Below are 19,327 nucleotides of genomic sequence, written 5' to 3'. Positions count from 1 at the left end.
ACTTAGTCCTCCTCCTCTTCCTCCTTCGGAGACAAGGATGGAGGAGCCACGGGGACTTGTCCCCAGCAGCCACATCCCTCACCCAGCACCCAGCACTCTCATCCCACCCCTGCCCGGGGCTTCCCAGCAGCCTCATAGCCCACCACGTCACTGAGTGGGTGCCACCAAATGTCCCCCAACAAGCCGGCTGTGACTCAAAGTGCCACAGAGCCTGCTGTGCCATCCCAGCCATGCCAAGCACCAGGATGAGGCTGGCTGGGACCCAACACCAGCTGTGGGGTGAGCCAAGCCAGCCCTACACTCAAACCAAGGGCAGGGCAGGTGAAGCAGCACCAACATCGTTTTCGGGTACAAAACATGCTTTTCCTATCATCGCTGCCAGGGACGGAGCTATTTTGGGTGTCAGACACCTCTTTTTGTTCCACATGTGAGCGGGCAGCGCCGAGTGGAGCCGAGCTGAGCCGAGCACAGAATGTTCCGGCATCCTCCAGGGAAGTGTTTGTGCTGCAAACCCCGACAGGCTGAGTGTGAACCGGGCTGAACCCTGGGAGCCGTTTCTGGGGCACGGGGGATGCGCATCCACAGAGAGGGGATGGAAAGCCTTGGCAGCACATGGGATGGGACAACATCCCAGTCCAGCCACCAGGCACTGAATCCTGTCCCAGGGAAGGGGACAGGGCAGGGAACTGCCCCAGATGGCGGCTTAGGGGCTGTCTCCAGCTGCAGGAGGACCAACATCTCCAGGTGCCCGGGTGGCTGATGGACTGCGCCACTCCTGGGATGCTCTATCCCTCATGGCCACGGAGCACCCCTGAGGTGGTTTGGGACATGCCCAGTCCTGCAGCGCCAGCCGTCCCATGGTGTCCCCTCCAGTGCCCCCGACTGCCACTGGACTTGTCCTCCTGCCTCTTCCCAGGGCTCAGTGCAAGGCACAGAGCAGGACCAGGCCCACCCAGGGCTCCCCGACCTCCCTCATGCAGCAAACTGGGCCAGGGGATGCTCCCAGGACCAGTCCATCCCATCAGGGACTCCCTGGATCCCGCCAGGCCCCAAACCCACCAAGTGTCAGGCAGGGACAGCTGGTGGAGGAGCAGACCTGTCCCCAGGATGGCCGGGGGAGCAGCGGGAGCGGGCTGGGGTGAGCGGCCGCTGCCGCCTGCGGCTCCAGATCTATTTTAAGAACAAGCAGAGGCTGCTGTAGCTCAAGTCGGGGAGAGGAGCCGATCCCATCACCGTGCCCTCATCCCTGCTGGGTGCCTGCCTGCCCACCCTGCACTGGGATGTCCTCCTGGTTCACCCGGGGCTGGATCCAGCAGCACAGGGGGTTCCTGCACCAGGACACTCTCCAGACCCTGATCCAGCAGCTCTTGGCTCACAGGCCACTTCCCTCCCTGCCAGGGCACACGTTCCCCACGGGGAGACCCTATTGCAGCCCCACATTCCCCAGCCAGCCTTGGTCACTGGGCTGGAACCGGGCTGGGGATGGATCCAGCAGGAAGCTGAGGACCAGTTTCGTTTCCTGGCTGAGCCGAGGCCGACTCTGTGGCCAGGGCTTGCTGGTGACCTGTCCTGCTGCTGGGGCCAACAGCACATCTGCAACCATCTGCAAACATCTGCAATGGTGACATTGGCCTTGCACTCCTCCAGGTCCTGGGAGAAGAGGCAGCAAAGCCCCCACCAGGAAAAGCTCCTGGCTGGAGCAGCCCCGGCCCCAGTCAGCCGCTGTTTGATTTTGACTCCACCACACCTCAACTCACAATTCCACTTTTTATGTTCCCAGTTAATGCCTCTTGACATGCAAAGGGGGGAAAATCCCAATTGCTCTAAGCAGGAATCTCTGAGCATCCCTACCCCAGCAGCAAAGACGCTCCTCCTCTGCTCCATCCCAAAAATCCACCTCGTCATATCCCAAACCACTTGGCACGGGGCAACCCTCCCATCACTCTGCCAAAGCGGCATCTGCCACAGTGCCCCAGCTGGGAAGGAGCCAATTTTGGAGAACAAAGTTTTGGGTAACTAAATTCCCACATCTTGGCACAGAATGGGCGTATCCATCCCCTCCTGGCAGCAATTTGGATCCCCATGGCTCGTCTCTGGGCTTTTCTGCCAAGGCTTTGCACCACCAGCTCTTGCAATTTGGGATGTCCAGCCCAAAACTGATTTGCGCTGAGCTCTCATGGCATCACTGTAACCATGGCAACGTGTGAGGTCTGGATCGTGTCCCGCCAGGAGATTCCCAGCTCATCACCACCTGCTCCATCACTGAGCTCACCAGCTCAGGAGCTGGAAAAGTTGAAGCCAGAGTCAGGGAACGTGTTTGTGGTGGGTGAGGGCAGAGGGACCCCCTGTCCCCATCCCCCCGGGGTGCCGCTGCTCCCACAGCCCTGAGAATGGGGAAGGGACGCTGCGAAAGGAGGAAGCGGGATTGGGACAGCCGGTTTCACAAGACACCCGTTTCCCGTCTGGGCATATCCAACCCCCTGGGTGCCCCCCTTCTCCTGGAAAAGGGCTTTCCCTTGGGATGAAGGCAGAGAAGGTGCTGCTGAGGGCCTAAAGTGGTGCTTTCCCCTTTTCTGACCAGTTTTTGTCATAGGATTTCCAAGCTGCTGGACCCAGCCCAGCAGAAAGTACCTCTTCCTGGGGCCTCGCAGCGGAAGCACCCCGAGGTCTCTTCCTGCCCCCGCTGCCGTGACACCCGGAGCTATCACAGGCACCACCACCCCACCCAGCCACCTGCCACCACGGGTGCCCCTCGGCAAACCCCTCCTTGGGATTTGGGGGGTCCCACGGGGGTCCCGCCAGGCAGAGCCCCTCACTATCATCCCCTGCAGCTGCAGTGGCTCCGGCTGCAGTGATCCCCAAATAATCCCATAAACTCCACGAGATAAAAAAACTCCCGAGAAATTTGTGCTCAGGGCTGGGATGGGGGACACCACAGAGCAGATCCCGGCGGATCCAACCGAGCAGATCCCGGTGTGGTGGCATCGTGGAAGCTGCGCCCGCGGCTGCTCCCGGCACGGGATCGGCAAAGCGGCTCCATCTCCCGCCAGGGGCTCAGGGGATTAAAGCAGCATTTTTTTTTCTCGGAGAGGTTTTGGGGAGGGCAGGGATAGAGGCTGGAGCGGGTGGCGCGGTGGCGGGACCCGGCCCTCCTGGCGCGAAGGTCACGGCCGGCCCACCCCGCTCAAGGACGGAGGGAGCGAGCGGGAGCCGCTCTCCCGCAGTTCCGAGTGTTTCCAGGAGCTGCCATCCATCCCACGGGAACGCGGCTCCGGCATCGCCCGCTGCCCACCCCGCGGGAGGCCGGGAGCGGTGCCGGGGGGCTTCCCCGGCTCCGGGGGGGAGGAGGAGGAGGAGGAAGAGGAGGTGAGCGAAGCATCGCCATCCGCAGCACCGGCTGCCTGCGGCGCGCTCCGGCCCTGCCGCCGATCCCGCCATGGCGGAGCCCGCCCGGGGTCCGAGACTCGGGGTCACCCCAAGAATTTGGGGGCCGGATCCCCCCAAGGTGAGAGCGATGAGGGGAGGGGAGCGGCTGGGGGTCATCCCGGGGCAGGGCTGAGCGTCCCCGGGGAAACGAGGTGGGAGCGGGGCAGTCACGGTTATGAATAAGATTATCAATTAAATAATAAATCAAATAATTAACAGAACGGTGAAATAGTAACAATCCCATCATTATAATGACGGTAACGGTGGTAACGCTGCCAATGATGCTGATGCCGGTAGGGATGCTGAGAGACCCCCCGGCGTGTCCGGGCCCCCCCCGCAGCGGCTCCCCCCCGTGACCCCCGCTATGTCCGGCCCCCTCCCCGCCGGACCCCCCTGTCCGGTGCGGTCCCCCCCCAGGCCGCCCGTCCCCGCTCACCAGGACGCGGCCGAAGCGCTCCTCCAGCTCGGCGGCCCCGGGCATGGGCTGCCGGGGGGGCGGCGGGGCGGCGGCGGCGGGGGGGGGCCCGGGCTGCGGGCGGTGATCGCGGGGCTCCCGCGGGGCCGCGCCCCCCTCCAGCCCCCCGGCCGCGTTGCCCATGGCGGGCGCTGCGGGGCGGCCCCGGCTCCGAGCCGAGCTTCGTCCTCGCCCGTCCCCGCCGCCGCTCGCCGGCGTTTGCAACTTCTGCGGGGCGTTATCGCGCTATAAACGCTCAGCCCGCCCCCCCGGCCCCCGCCCCGGCCGCAGCCAGAGGCACCTGCTCGGCTGCAGGGAGGGAGCCCAGCGGCGCTCCCCGGCGGGGCTTACTGCAGCTCACTTATTTTATTTTATTTTATTTTATTTTATTTTATTTTATTTTATTTTATTTTATTTTATTTTATTTTATTTATTTTATTTTATTTTATTTTATTTTATTTTTTCGCTTTACTTTATTTTTTATATTCCATTTATTTTATATTTTCATTTTTAAATCTATTTTATTTTACTTTATTTTACTTCATTTTATTTTATTTTATTTTATTTTACTTCATTTTATTTTATTTTATTTTACTTTATCTTTTAAAATATTATTCTTCAGGTTTTTTATTTTATTATTTTACTTTATTTTTTATTTCTGATTTCCCTTTATTTTATCTTGCCTTATTTATTACACTTTATTTTATTCTTATTTTAAATTTACTTTCACTCTATTTATTTAACTTTTGCTGTAATTTTTATTTTCTATGTATGTTTTATTTTATTACATTTTATTTAACTATTTTATTTTATTCTATTATTTATTTTACTTTTAAATTTCCATTAATTTTTTTTAGACTTTTTGTTTGACTTTCCTTTTATCTTACAATAATGTTCTACTATTTTATACAATTTAGTTTTATTTAATTTTATATTTTTACTATACTTAATTTATTTATTATTTTATTTACACTTTGATTTCTTATTATTTATTGCTTTATTTTAACTGATTTTCCTTAAATTTCTTACCCTATTAATTTTTTAAATTAATTTATTTATTTCTTTTAAATGTCATTCTTTTCCATGATTTTTTTTTTTTTTTTTTACAGTGGGAGCAGGGAGAGCACTCGGGAGGTGCTGGGCTCCCTCTCCCACCTCAGCCAGCACAGGAGGGAGCGCCGAGCCCGAGCAAACTCATCACACCCTGGGCAGGGGACCCTGTGGGTGGGGACACATGAGGGGGCCAAATCCCAACGGTCTGGGATGCTCCTGCTGTGCCACAGGCCGGGATAAATCCGGATGGGCAGAACCACCTCGGCCAAGGGTGCCACGGCCGGGGCTCACAGGGACAGGGGACAGAGCTGGGCTGGCACCCCAGGGTCCCCTGGCTGTGCCAGAGGGGCCACAGCGCCCAAGCCCCCGGCAGAGCACCCCTGGCACAGGGATCGGGATGTGGCACCGGATTCACCCCACGGACACGCGGCTCCTGTCCGGAGCCTGGCACGCGCCAGGATCCTGCTGTGACCATCGATCGGAGCCCTGCCAGGACAGGAGGGCAGTGCACAGGTCAGGTCTGCTGAGATTCCGTGAGGTTCAGTGAGAGACACTGAGATTTGCTGAGATTCACCAAAATTTGGTGAGATTCGGTGAAATTTAGTGCTGTTTAGTGAGATTCAGTGAGATTCACCAAGACTGGGTGAGACTCGGTGAGATTCACGGAGTTTTGGTGAAATTTGCTAAAACCTAAGATTCGAGGAGAGATGTGCTGAGGGATGGGGATGGATCCAGAGGGGATCCCGGCAGCCCCAGGACCTGCCGTGGTCTGAACCCCCCTGCCCAGCCCCAGGCCAGACGCCGGCGCTGCCGCATCCGTCCGGCTCCCGAGGCACCTCCGGCCCGGCAGGACCTGCCCGGTGTCACCCACGGCACCGCAGGGACCGGGGGAACGCGCCGGGCCTGTTCTGCCAACCTCCCCCGCCCTCTGCAAACCCCAAATTCCGGGCGGGGGACACGCGAGGACAGCAGGCACCGATTCCCTCTGTTCCTTTGGAGCGACGTTGTGTCCATCCCATTGTCCCTGAGGATCTGGGAGCTGGGAGAGGACTCACAGACAGCTCAGCAGTGCCAAAATTGGGGTCACCCATATTTGGGGTTGTTCTGGTATTCCAAGGCTCAATTTTGCAGTCGAAATCTCTTTCGTTAAATATTTCAGCTTCTCATTAAATATTTCACATTTCATTTCCCGATCCAGATTTTTCAGGGAAGGCGTTGCAGTCCTCTGTGGGCACAGGGCCAGCCATCCTGATGCGGTCCCAGAGGAGTGTCTGGGGGGGAATATTGTCCCCTGGACCCAATGTGTAGGACCAGGGGTTCCATCCCCACTTTGGGGACAGGCTCTGCTATGGGGCAGGGGACTCCAAGGTCTGGGACCTCCATGAGCACCTTGCTGCATGCCGGGATCATGGAATCATGGAGTGGTTTGGTTTGGAATGGACCTTAACCAGCCCCCAGTCACACCCCTGCCATGGGCAGGGACACCTTCACAAGACCAGGTTGCTCCAAGCTCCATCCTTGGACACTTGCAGGGACGGGGCAGCCACAGCTTCTCTGGGCAGCCGGTTTGGGGTGAAACCAGAGAGCTGTCAGCGCATCCAGGCAGCACCTCCCTGACCTCGGCTGGAAAAAGGTGCGAGGACCTGGGCGCGGTTGCGGTTGAGCCCCAGCAGAAGCAGGGCCAGGCCAACAGTACCATCTCCTGGCCGCGGGGAGGGCTGCGAGGGGCGAGCAGGGCTGGGGGAGCCGGGTGGGACACGGGCCGTGCGCTGGGAGGGACGGGCTCGCAGCCCCCTTCGCCGGGGGACGCGCTCCATGAGGGGTTCGGATTCTCCCGATTCCCACGGGCACGGAACCGAGCAGGAGACGGGGAGCCCAGGCTGGATTTTGGGCTGCTGGAGGTGTTTGGTGCAGCCCGGACGTGTCAGTCCTTGCACCAGTGACACCAGGAGGATGAGCTGGGGGAGCACCCTGCCCACCCCTCATCCCAGCCCCAGGCACTTGGGATGTCTCTGGAGACGAGAGACCACCCAGACCACCCGTGGCTGGCAGGGGGGACCTCATTGCTCTCATCTGCTCCTCTCCTGAGTGCTGCACCTTGGGGTGATGGTTCTTGAGCTCCTGTGACCTCAAAGAGCCTCCTGACCCCTCAGATGCTGGCTGGGACTTTTGGGAAGTGAGGACACCCCACTGGGTGTCCTCTTCACCTGGGGAGCTTTGCTGGGAGGTGAGTGCATCCCAGCTCAGGTGCTCCTGGTGCTCCTTCAGCACACACAGCTTCTCCCTCCGTCGAGCCACCCTCACCTCAGGCTTGTCCATGTGGACAATGATGCAGTCCCTTGCACCACATCCTTGTCACCACCCGTGTCTTCTCTCCTTTCACCGCTCTCCCCAGGTTTGGTACACAAGGGTGTTTACCTGGCAGCTCCAATTATCCCAGGGCTGCTCGCTTCCTGTGATAAAAGCCCTTAATAAACCATTCTAGAAACGACACATTCAAATGATCACCTTCAATGTGTGCCCAGGGCTACATTTTTTACATTAAGGGTGATCTCAGACACTTGTTTGTTTTCCTAATTAATTTCAATTCTCTGGAAAACACTCAAGCAGGAATGGATTTTTTTTTCCCTTAAATTTGCAGGTACACAAAAAAAAAAATCCTATTTCTTGATGTTTGAGCTACCCAGGCAATATTTCCTCATCCAAACAGGCACTCCCAGATTTAGACTGCGCAGCCCGAGGTTATCTGATCCCTCAGCACTGAAGGATAAAGCTCCAGAAACTTGAGGGTGTTTGGACAGCTGACCCCACTTCATGTTCCTCAAAGAGCTGGACCTGGGGGCACCTGAAATACCTGAGATAAGGTGGGAACCACTTCTCAAGATCCCCCAGGGGACATCACTCATCCTTTCTTCCCCCGTGGAGGATTCCTGAGGATCTGAGGACATACTCTGGGGTTGTGTGGCTCAAGTGAAGGTCAGCCCAAGAGTCTGTCTTGATGGAAGGACAAGATCTTAATTCCTTTGCCTGTGAGATCCTGAGATTAGAATTCTATTCTCAGCAGTGCTGAATTTCTCAGTGGCTGTGATGAGTTCCAGGTATAATTCACTCTCCATTCCTTCCTGAATTGCAGAGTTTAATGTGTTAAGCCACAGGAAGCAGTGGAAGGAGAAGGAACACGTCTTCTGTCAGTAAATAAGTTTCTTCTGTAGGTAAATCAGTTTTTTACAGTATAAATATACGATTCGAGAAAAAAAATTCCTGCCTGGAGTCCTAGGACTTGGATTTTCAGGGCCACAAGGAGTTTGGAAAACAGAGGAAGATAAACATCTTTCCCAAGCAGAAATATTTTGGTAATGTCACATGGTAAATAGCTCATCAAGGGATTGATTATACGCAACTTAGTGTTTGCTTATCATCTGCAGCTTGAGCACATTCAGCGCCATTCCCGAGGGATGGGTTTGGAATCTGTGTAACGAGGAAAACACGGGATAGATAGAGGGTAAAAACTGGGATGTGATGTGTGGGAAAGGGGTTCCTCAGCCTCCCTCTGCTACTCTGGGATGGGAAGCGCTGTGGGCAGAATATGGAGTATTTTTGTTTGTTTATTTGTTTCTAAGGAGTTTCTCCTCCGACTTGGAGCAGGGAACTCATGGCTCCTGCTGAAAACATGGGAGGAAGAGGAAGCAGGTGAGGTCTGTCAGGATGTCTCACACAGCTGCTGGAGAGCCAGGGTTGGACCCTGCAAGGAATCACAGAATCATTCAGGTTGGAAAAGCTTTCTGAGACCGACTCCAGCCATTCCCCAGCACTGCCAAGGCCACCACTGGCCCCTGTCCCCAGGTGCCACATCCACACAGCTCTTAAACCCCTCCAGGGATGGGGACTCCACCCCTGCCCTGGGCAGCTGTGCCAGGGCTGGACAGCTTTCCATGAAGAAATTTTCCCCAATCTCCAACCTAAACCTCCCCTGGCCCAGCCTGAGGCCGTTCCCTCTCCTCCTGTCCCTGTTCCCTGCGAGCAGAGCCCGACCCCCCCGACTGCCCCCTCCTGTCAGGGACTTGTGCAGAGCCACAAGGTCCCCCTGAGCTCCTTTTCTCCAGGGAACATTGGGGATTTCCAAAAGGGCTCCCCATTCCCCAGCAGCAGGTCCATACACAAGTTTCCAAATAAATTTCCTTCTTAAATTTCATCTTCTATTTCCACCAAGAGATAAGAGCACCGAGCCCCGGGCAGGGCATGTGACAATCTGCCACCCCCCAGTGCTGTCCTGCTTCCCGTGGTCAGATGGACCCGTCAGCCATGGACATTATTAACAGGAACAGGCTTTTGCCACAAAAATTCAGCTCAGGCCTGGGCACTGATAAAGCCCTGGCAGCTGGAGAGTCTGTCCCACAACAAAGGGACAGGGAGGTGACACCTCCCTCCCCACGAGCCCAAGAGAAGAGCAGAGAAGAGCCACAGTGCCCGCAGCCAAGGGGTTCAGGCACTGGGGCTGCTCTACCATCTCTGGAGGCTGCAGGATGCCAAATCCTGCCGTGGATCCTCCTGCTGTGATGGCCACCAGCTTCCAGGGGCTTCAGCAAACTGCCCAAAACAGATTTGTCATCACTGCTCCAGCAGCAGCTCTGAGGGTTGGCGTCCCCTTCAGCCGTGTCCTGTGAGTGGCTCCCAGGCAGAGCTCTCAGACACGTGTCCTCCACGGCGTGGGTGGATTCGGTTCTGTTTAATAAAAATAACAGTTTCCTCCTTGCCCCTGCTCCAGGAAGAGGAGGAGGAAGGGTTGAAGCCATGCATTATCTGACACAGCTGGACCCTGGCGCTGGGCACAGGGCTGGGCTGCTCCAACCAGGGCACCTCCAGGAAGCCTCTGGCATCAGCAGGTGCTGGGGGAGAGCAGCCCCCAGCCCAGCTTCAACAGGAGGAGGGGTTTCATGGAATCCCAGGGTGGTTAATGCTGGAAGGAGCCTCTGGAGGGCACCTGGTCCACACCTCTGCTCCAGCAGGGGCCCTAGGACTGTGCCTAGACAGGTTTTTAATACCTGCAAGGATGGAGAGCACACAGCCTCCCTGGGCAACCTGTGCCAGTGCTCCATCAGCAGTAATAAAGTGTTTTCCTGAGGTTCCAGGTGGTGCCCACGGACTTTGGGCACTGCTGAGAAGAGCCTGGTTTCATCCTCCCTTCAGGCAGCAATGAGATACCTCTGAGCCTTCTCTTCCCTAAACAATCCCAGCTCTCCCAGACATTCTTCCTGGGTGAGGGGCTCCAGTTTTTCCCTCATCCTTCATCAAACTGTCCCCTGTGTGTCCATGTCACTTTTGTAGTGGGGGCCCAGACCAGAGCAGAGGCCTCCAGGGATGGCCTCACTGAATTTGGGAATGATCCTTCCCTCATCCTGCAGCCCAGGATCCCATTCACCACCTTTTACCAAGGGCCCACTGGTGGTTCATGGTCACCCCAGTGTCCAACAGGACCCCCAACCCTCTGTCCCAGCTGGGTGTCCCCCAGCACATCCTGGTGCCTGGGGTTGTTCTTCCCCAGGGCCCCCAAACTCCAAGTTCTGCCCCAGCTGCCTCCTTAGGCAGAGCCTGGAGGTCCCACAGCAGTTTCCAGCCCTACTGGTACCAGAGTTGGCCCAGAAATGGAGACAGGAGAGGCCTCATGGCTCATCCTGGCTCATGTGAGCTCAGGGCAGACTGCCAACCCTCCCGCTGAGGAGGGAACACTCTTCTGAGCCCAGGGCCAGCATCACTCCTTGAGAGGCCCAGGTGGAGTAGAGCCTGATCCCAGCTCCCAAAGGGTGGGCACAGCTTGAGCAGCTCTTTCCCACCTCTCCCAGTGAGTTTGGGGGGAAAAGGACCAGCACAGGGAGTGCAGAGATCATCAGTGCTTTATTGGCAGCAGGTGCCCAGTCCTTGCAGGGACAGCAGCACAGGGACACCATGGCAGCCCAGAGCTGACCCACAGAGGGCTGTGGGGCTGCCCCAGGCTGGCCAGGGCACTGTGGGAGCTGCTGGAGGGGGCACCATCCCCATCTCTAGGTGGTCCAGAATGGGGGTGACAGGGCCACGCTGTCACTGCCCTGGGGCTGCAATGCTCCCACCATCCTCCTCCTCCTCGTCCCGGTCTGTCAGCAGCTCTGAGGGGCTGGGACCTCGTTGGGGCAGAGCCCCAGAGGGTTGTTCCTTCTCTGGGCTGCAGCCCAGGCCTGCAGGAGATGGGCAGAGGGAAAGGTGAGGAGCTGGCTGGTCCAACCTCCCTCCTGTGCTGGAGGTGCAGGAGGCACCCGTGGGGATCAGCTCTGGGTCACACAGAGTGGGATGAGCCCATCCGAGGCTGCATCAGAGACCACCCCACAGCGAGGAGGATGGAGAGACCCTTGGGGCGTGGAGCAGAGATGCCACTGTGGGGACAGGCCTGGATGTTTGCTCCAGGCTGGAGCAAAAAGAGGGAGAAGCTGTCCAGGAGCACAAGGTGGAGATGGCAAAGCAGAGAGAAGGGGCTGGGGGGGGTCGTTGGGAATGGTGCCTCAGGGGCCATCACCTTCCTCATCCTGAGCCTCTGACACCTTCCCCTCCAGGCTCTGGGAAAGCAGGGTCAGCCTCTTGAGAGCCAGCAGGGCTTTCCCTGTTTTCTGCAGGGAAGAGAAGGAGCACTGAGCCCTTTAGCCAGAGCCATCCCCACCCCCGTGCCCCCGTCATGCTGCCGGGTACCTGCCACTTCCGACGCGCCAGGAACTGCCTGATCCTCTCCTTCGACAGCACCTTGGGGCTGCTGGGCTGGGGGTGCTGCAGCCAGGGGTGCAGCAGAGCCCCTGCACTGGGGAGCCGCTGGCTGCAGCACACAGAGAGGGGGTCACGGGGGCTGCTCCACACTCAGACTCTCATCTGGAGTGTCCCCTCCACCAAACAGGCAGAGCTTTCCCCTGCCCACCCCCTCAGCACCCCAAAACCCAGCCCAGCCCAGCACCCCACAGCCACCCCCAGGCCCTACCAGGGGTCCTTCTGCAGCAGTTGGTTGATGAAGTCCTTGGCTTGCTGGGAGATCTCTGAGAAGGTCTCCTCCCCAAAGTCCCACTGGGCAGCTGTGACATTGCTCAGTGTCTCCATGTCGGTGTCCCCCTGGAAGGGGGACTCCCCGCTCAGCCTGGAGAGGTGACCCCAGGACATCAGTGACAGCTCAGCCCCCTGCAGCCCAGCCTGCCCTGCCCAGGAGGGCACTCACAGGATGTAGCAGATGACACCAACACTCCACATGTCCGTGGAGAAGCTCACGGGCTCAAAGGCGACCACTTCTGGAGCCATGAACTCAGGGGTGCCGTGCAACACCTTCACGGGGGTGTCTGGAGCTGCAGAGAAGATGCAGGAGGCCAGTTGGGATCTCCCCGGGGCAGGTGTCCAGCTGGGATTGCCATGGGACAGGTGTCTGGGACACAGGACACACCAACACAACCCCAGGTGGATGAGCCCCTGTGCCCAGAGGGAGCTGCCACTCTCCAAGGTCCACTGCAGGTCCTGGTGCCCTCCTAGAGCATCTCTGTGTGCCAGGCACCCACAGGCACAGGGGGCTCGGGGGTCTCCAGCTCAGCAGCAGGGCTGGGCACACCCAGCTTTCCCCAGAGCATCGTGTGGTTGTCAGGGAGGGCCCTGGTTTGGTGTCCCAAGCAGGAGGACACCAAGTTCCTCACTGGTGTGACGGGCCAGATCCTGTCCCTGTGCCAGTGCCAGTCCCTGCCCTGGACCTCCAGGAGCCCCTTCTTGCTCACCCAGCTTCCGTGCCAAGCCAAAATCGATGATTTTGATCCAGTGGCTGTCGGGGCTGACGCAGACGATGTTCTCGGGTTTGAGGTCGAGGTGGACGATGGCCTGGCCGTGCATGAAGCGCAGCCCCTCCAGGATCTGCCGCACGTACTGGGCACTGCTGGGCTCCGTGTGCTCGAAGTCATCGTCCACAATGCGCTCGAAGAGCTCCCCACCTGCCACGCTGGGGACAGCGAGGTGCTGGGGACCCCTTTGGGATCTACCAGCCCCGGGGAGGGGAAGCCTCCCAAAGAACCCAGACTCAGAACTCTGGGAGCATCTCCTCACCCTTATCTCCAGGGGCTGCGGGTTCCCCATCCATCCCACACCCCCACAGCACCCCATGGCACAGGGACTCCTCCCCACCTGCCATGCTGGGGACAGAGAGGTGCTGGGGACCCCTTTGGGATCTACCAGCCCCACCAGAGAAGCCGGACTCGGTGCTCTGGGAGGATCTCACCACTCATAACTCTGGAGTCTCCAGGTTCCCCATCCATCCCACACCCCACAACACAGGGGCCCCTCTCCACCTTCAGAGCTCCCCCTGGCAGAGCCCAGCACTGCCCCACCACCCCCAAATCTGACTGCTCCCCCCACTCACTACTCCATCACCATCACCAGCTCGGTGGGGCCCTGGAAGGCGTCGAGGCACTGCACGAGGCGTGGGTGATGCAGGAGGTTCATCAGCTCCACCTCGGCCCGAGCCGTCTGCTTCTCCTTTGCCGTGCGCGTCCGGAAATATTTCCCAGCCCGGATTTTGCCGGTGGCCTTTTCCTGCAGCCTGTACACTGTCCCAAATTTCCCCCTGGGACAGAGTGAGGATGAGGGATGGAGGAGTCACCACCACCCACCTGCGTCCCCCCCAGAGCTGCGCATGGACAGCCATGGGCCACCCCCAGGTGGTGGGGACGTGGCACCCTCACTTACTCCCCCAGCTTCTCCAGCTGCGTGTACACATCTGAAACCTTGTCCTGGCTGTTGATGACCACATCACAGTGTTCAAAGGCCTCCTCAGCTCCTGGGGGATGGATTAAGGTGGGCCATGCAGGGATCCCCCATGCTTTGGGACCCAGGGGCCTGTCTTCCCCTCCAGCGCCAATTTCTGTGTCCCCCCTGCTCCCTCTGGGACCAACCACCCTTCCCACACAGTGTGGATGGGACCTGGGGAGAGCACGGGACAGGAGCCCCTGGAGCAGCCCAGCACCCTGCAAGTCAGGTTTGGGGTGAAAGGTGCTTTTAGGATCAAAAATCCAAGAGAGGTAGGCCCAGGATGGGATGGAGGTTGGTGCTCATAGAGGGGGGATGGACGGGGTCACACCAGGGCTGGGGTCCCCTGTGCCTCCCCGGGGGCAGACTGAGGGCTCTGCTGTACCTCCTGCCTGGGACATGGTGGTGCTGCCAGCTCCTCACAGGGCGCTGCCACAGTCAGGACAGGAGCTGGATGTGTCCCCCAGGCTCTGGCAGCCCCGAGCTGGGACAGGTGATGGCCGTGTCTCTGCTCCAGCTGCTCCCGGGGGCTCTGCACCTTCTCCCTGCCACAGGAGACCACCGGCATCGCTTCACCGACACCCACACTCCCCATCCCCCCTAAGGGGTCCCTCTTGATGGACCCAAAGCCAACTTTTAAAGCAAGACCCCTTTTTAGATGGGGACAACCCCTTCCCAGGAGAGCCTTAGGCTCCAAGCCGATGTTTTTCCCATGCGCTGTCTTACATCAGCCAGGAAATCCCCAGGAAAACCGCACTTCTAGGGCAAAGGAGCTGCTTCCTTACACATCCCCACCACACTCTGTCCCCGGAAAGGTTGGGAGGACAGGACAATGACACCCAAGGGTGTCAGGCAGCAGCACCCAAACCCCAAGCCAAGAGCCACAGCACTGACCTGTCACTGTCCAGTCCCTCCTGTTCCAGGCCACCTGCAGGTCCCTGACCTTTCCCAGTCACTGCAGAGCCACCAGGGAGCTGGGGAGGGAAGGAGGGGGTGATGCTGGAGGTTGAGGACAACTGGGACCACACATATGGGGATGTCTCGGGGTACAGCTGGGAGCATCCCTCCCACTCCGGTGCTGGGAACGGCCCGGACTCTCCCCTCCTTTTCCTTCCCAGCAGAGCGCTTCCGGACTTGGGGGATAAACAACCCCCACCCCCAGCGAGCTGTGCCCAGACCGTGGCCCAGCACCCCCAACATCCCACTTGGCACCGTGCAGGGCCACAGGTTTGCAACACGGAGAGCTCAGGCAGAGGAGCCCCAGGGCAGGGAGGCTGCAGAGACCCGACACACCTCATTACAGGGCAGAGACCCCAGCCCTGCTCTGCCCTCCCAGCCCCTAGCCAGAAGCCAGAACCTCTCAGGGGTTAAATCCACAGTCAGCCCAGCCCCGGCCAACCCCCGCCTCCTTCCCACCCATGGGTGGGTTCCTGCAGAGGGGTTGAGCACCCACAGCTGCCCCCCGTCCCTGCTCCACCTGCAGTCAATATCCCAGCGGAGCCATTGCTCTCCCCAGGACAAGCCCTGGGCTTCGGCTTCAGGGAAGAGGGGATGAAGGTGAACGGGGAGTTGCAAAACTCCTCCGGGCCTCCAGACCAGGTTGTTTGGAGGAAAAATGCGTTTCTCAGCTTTTATCCCCCAAAAGCAGGAGCGTTCTGGCGCCTGGTGCTGCCGTTTGCCCAGTTTGCCCAGATTTAAAATGAGAAGAACACCGTGATTTCCTCCCGGAGCTGTCTCCAGACCCGGGGATCAGGCAGTGGCACCTCACAGGGTCCCGAAATGCCTGGGGAGCCCGGTGTCACAGCAGCCGGAGCAGAGGGGGTGTCACCTGGGGTTACCTGCTGTCCGGAGCCGGGTCTCGGGGAGATTTGGGGCCGTGCCAGCGCCGCCAGACGCGTCCCAGTGCCGCTCCCAGGCTCGGCACAAAGTCCACGGTCTCCGGCAGGGAGTAGGGGACGAATGTCCCCAGGGCAGTGGCAGGGTCACCACGACCTCGCTGTGCCTTTGTCACCGCGACCTTGCCAGCGGCGGGGCAGAGCTGGGGACGGGGGTGCGGTGGGCAGGGGTCCCCCCCGGCTCCCGGGGGGTGAGGGACGTGTGGATGCCCCGGGCTCGGCGGTGCCGCCAGCGCTCGGCTCGACCCCGCTGCGATATCGACTGCCGGGGACAGGATAGGACACGGGGTGGCCTGGCTGGCGACAGGCAGATGGAGCACGGCTGGATGCATCCCGCCCGCCCGGGGAGCGGTGATGGACACCCGGCACCTGCGGCGTGGCTCGGTCCCTGTCCGGGGCAGGATGAGGCCGGGCGGGCGGTGCTGGGCTGCTCCCGGCACACGGAGAGGCAGGAGACAGCCCGGGAGTGCCAGGGATCCCGGCAGCCACTTGATGTCAGTGTTGGCCTGACGCTGGTCCCGGCGACAGCAGAGAAAAGAGCAGAAAAAGGCCCGGAGGGGACAAAGATTTGGGGTCTGGGGGATCTGTGGAGGGCTGGCATCACCCACGTCCCTGAGGGATGTGCCAGGATCGAGCACGTGGCTGGAGGGTGAATCCCTCGGGAGCCGCATTCCCTCTGGATGGAGCATCACGTCCACGGGACATCAACAGCAGGAAAAGCTGGCTGCTGGTCCAGGGATCGACGAGCAGATCAATCCATCCTTTGGGGTTTTCTCGTTACCGACAGCACTTCATTTACTGGCCACTGCCCCGGCCCTGTCGCACACCTTTGCTTTTGGATTTGGGAAGGTGACCCATCCGAAATGTCCAGCAGTGCCTTACCCACCACGGACACCCTCTCCTAGTGCCTTAGAAAATTAATTAATTAATGAAATTAATTAATTAATCATTAGCAGTCGCATCCAGGCAGCCATGTGTTCCTGCTTTGGCAATCCAGTTGTCCCCATCTGCCTGAGAGATCCTTGGGCAAGGCCAGGATGGGATTTCCAGGTGACCCCCAATCCCAAACCCACTCGTGCTGCCCACGGGATGCCCACCAGGCCCCCCTGGTTCACCCCGACCTCCCCTGCAGCCCCCCCTCATTTTAGGCTGAGTCAGGACCCTCTGCAGATTCAGCTGCCTCCACTTTTTGGTAGGTCCTACAATAAACGTTGTCACCGCAGGGCTCAGCTGTGGACCTTGGTGCTGGGTGACAGCACAGGGGGACGGGGTCACGTCAGTGGGTCCTGGGTGTCTGTCTGTCCTTGATCCCCTCGTGCCTGAGGGAAGGGCTCGATGACCTCAGGGGGACACGGCCCCTGCTTCCCATTTCCCTGGGAAGGAAAACTCAGCACATGTGCTGGATGTGTGTGGGGACATGGGGGACATGGAGGACACCGAGGACTTGGGAGGCACGGGGAACACAGGGGCACGTGGAGAACACGGGGACACACGAAGGACATGAGGACACAGGGGACAGCACGGACATGGGGACACAGGAGGGTGCTAAGAGGCCTTGGGGGGGCCCGGGGAATATGAAAGGGACACAGGGAAGGCAGCGGACACTGGGGACGGGGGGACACGGGAGCCACAAGGGCCCACAGAGGTCATGGGGAGCAGATGGGGGGATGCAGAAGGCGGGCAGGGGACGGGGGACATTGGAGGAACACGGGGGACACAGAGGACATGGGGCACACGGGGGGACTCCAGAGACAGAGGGACGGCAGGGATGGGGGCACATGGAAGCACAGGGGACCTGGGACGGTCTGGGGGCACCGGGGGGACACTAAGGCACAGAGTGGGACGTAGGAGGGGCGGGACGGGACCCCCGGGGGGCGTAGACGGGCATGGGGGGACACGGGGGTTCTGGGGACACGGGGGGGGACACGGGGAAAACACGGGGGGGACATGGGGGGGACATAGAGGGGCGCGGGGGGCGGGGCCAGGACCCGGGGGCGCCGCTGGTGGGCGGGGCCGGCCGCGCACGCGCTGGGGGCGGGGCTACGCCAAGGGGCGGGGACGTTCGGAGCGGGGCTTCCGGGTTGGGCGAGGCCGGCGCGTTGCGTAATGCGGTGGGCGTGGCCATGCCCTTATTGGGTGCGGTGGGCGGGGTCACGCCCTGCGGTGGGCGGGGCCTAGCGGGGCGCACGTGTCCGGCTCTGGCGCCCCGCAGCTCGCGGGCGGGGGGAGCGGCCGCGGACTGGGAGCACTGGGAGCACTGGGAACACTGGGAGCTGGGAGTGCTGGGAGATGGGAGCACTGTGGGCACTGGGAACACTGGGAGCTGGGAGTGCTGGGAGATGGGAGCACTGTGGGCACTGGGAACACTGGGAGCTGGGAGTGCTGGGAGATGGGAGCACTGGGAACACTGGGAGCACTGGGAGCTGGGAGTGCTGGGAGATGGAAGCACTGGGAGCTGGATGCTGGGAGTGCTGGGAGATGGGAGCACTGGGAGCACTGGGAGCTGGATGCTGGGAGTGCTGGGAGATGGGAGCGCTGGGAACACTGGGAGCACTGGGAGCTGGATGCTGGGAGTGCTGGGAGATGGGAACACTGAGAGCACTGGGAGCTGGATGCTGGGAGTGCTGGGAGATGGGAGCACTGGGAACACTGGGAGCACTGGGAGCTGGATGCTGGGAGTGCTGGGAGATGGGAGCGCTGGGAACACTGGGAGCTGGATGCTGGGAGTGCTGGAAGATGGGAGCACTGGGAACACTGGGAGCTGGATGCTGGGAGTGCTGGGAGATGGGAGCGCTGGGAACACTGGGAGATGGGAGTACTGGGAGCTGGATGCTGGGAGCAGTGGGACATGGGTGCGGAGTGCTGGGAGCTGGGTGCTGCGAGCACTGGAAGATGGGTGCTGGAGCTGGGAGCACTGGGAGCACTGGGAGATGGGTGTGGAGAGCTGGGTGCACTGGGATCTTGGTGCTGGGAGCACTGGAAGATGGATGCTGGAAGCACTGGATGCATGGGGAGATGGGTGCAGAGAGTTGGGTGCTGGGAGCACTAGAAGCACTGGGAGGTGGGTGCTGGGAATGCTGGAAATACTGGGAACGGGGTGCAGGTGCTGGGAGCAATGGCTGATGCCTGCTGGGAGCACTGGAAGCTGGGTGCTGGGAGCACAGGAAGCACTGGGAGCTGGAAGCGGTGGCTGATGCATGCTGGGAGTGCTGGGAACACTGAGAGCCAGGGTGTGGAGAGCTGGGAGTGCTGGGATGCTTGGGACATGGAATGCTGGGTGATGGATGCTGGGTGCGGGGAGCTGGAGAGCTGGGATATGGATGCTGGGAGCTTAGTGCTGGAGAGCTGGGTGTAGGGCACTGGGATGGTGGGTGCTGGGAGCTGGGTCCTGGGGGAAAACCCCGTTCTGCAGGATCGGGGTTGTGCAAACATCTGTTGCCCCAAAATTATCCCTCAGAGTGTGGAAACGGTCGTGGCACCCCGGCTTTGGGATGCCATGAGGGGTGGGAGGACCCAAGGGTGGCAGTCGGGGCTGGTTGTGTTCAGCCAGACAGGCCAGGGTGGGGAGGAGCTAAAATAGGGCTGGAAAAGACCCAAATACGTGGAAAATAAATCAATCTGGATCTATAAACCACAGTATCTTGGCACCAGCTCGGCAACCAGCCTGTCCCTGTGTGGGATTGGCTGATCCAGCTCCTCCAGGCAGCCTCGG

General features: G+C 59.5%; 1 protein-coding gene across 2 annotated transcripts; it reads right to left on the bottom strand.

The window, feature by feature from the left end:
* Positions 1–10,806: 10,806 nt before the first annotated feature.
* On the bottom strand, positions 10,807–15,717 carry LOC138099420 (myosin light chain kinase, smooth muscle-like). Of its 2 annotated transcripts, none has more exons than XM_068996624.1 (11): positions 15,559–15,717; positions 14,615–14,694; positions 14,106–14,265; positions 13,661–13,751; positions 13,335–13,538; positions 12,700–12,917; positions 12,159–12,282; positions 11,928–12,080; positions 11,648–11,768; positions 11,478–11,568; positions 10,807–11,142 (listed from the first exon to the last, which is right to left on the bottom strand). In XM_068996624.1, the coding sequence occupies exons 3-11, from the start codon at positions 14,119–14,121 to the stop codon at positions 11,009–11,011; spliced, it is 1,152 nt and encodes a 383-aa protein (XP_068852725.1). In that variant the 5' UTR covers positions 14,122–14,265; positions 14,615–14,694; positions 15,559–15,717; the 3' UTR covers positions 10,807–11,008. The 2 variants fall into 2 exon arrangements, with proteins under 2 accessions (XP_068852725.1, XP_068852726.1); XM_068996625.1 differs by lacking the exon at positions 15,559–15,717 and adding an exon at positions 15,014–15,065.
* Positions 15,718–19,327: the final 3,610 nt, after the last annotated feature.

The sequence above is a fragment of the Aphelocoma coerulescens genome, chromosome 27 (genome assembly GCF_041296385.1).
Source record: "Aphelocoma coerulescens isolate FSJ_1873_10779 chromosome 27, UR_Acoe_1.0, whole genome shotgun sequence".
NCBI classification, from domain to species: domain Eukaryota; kingdom Metazoa; phylum Chordata; class Aves; order Passeriformes; family Corvidae; genus Aphelocoma; species Aphelocoma coerulescens.
The sequence above is the reverse complement of the archived record's forward strand: the minus strand, read 5'-3'. Positions and strand labels throughout refer to the sequence as shown.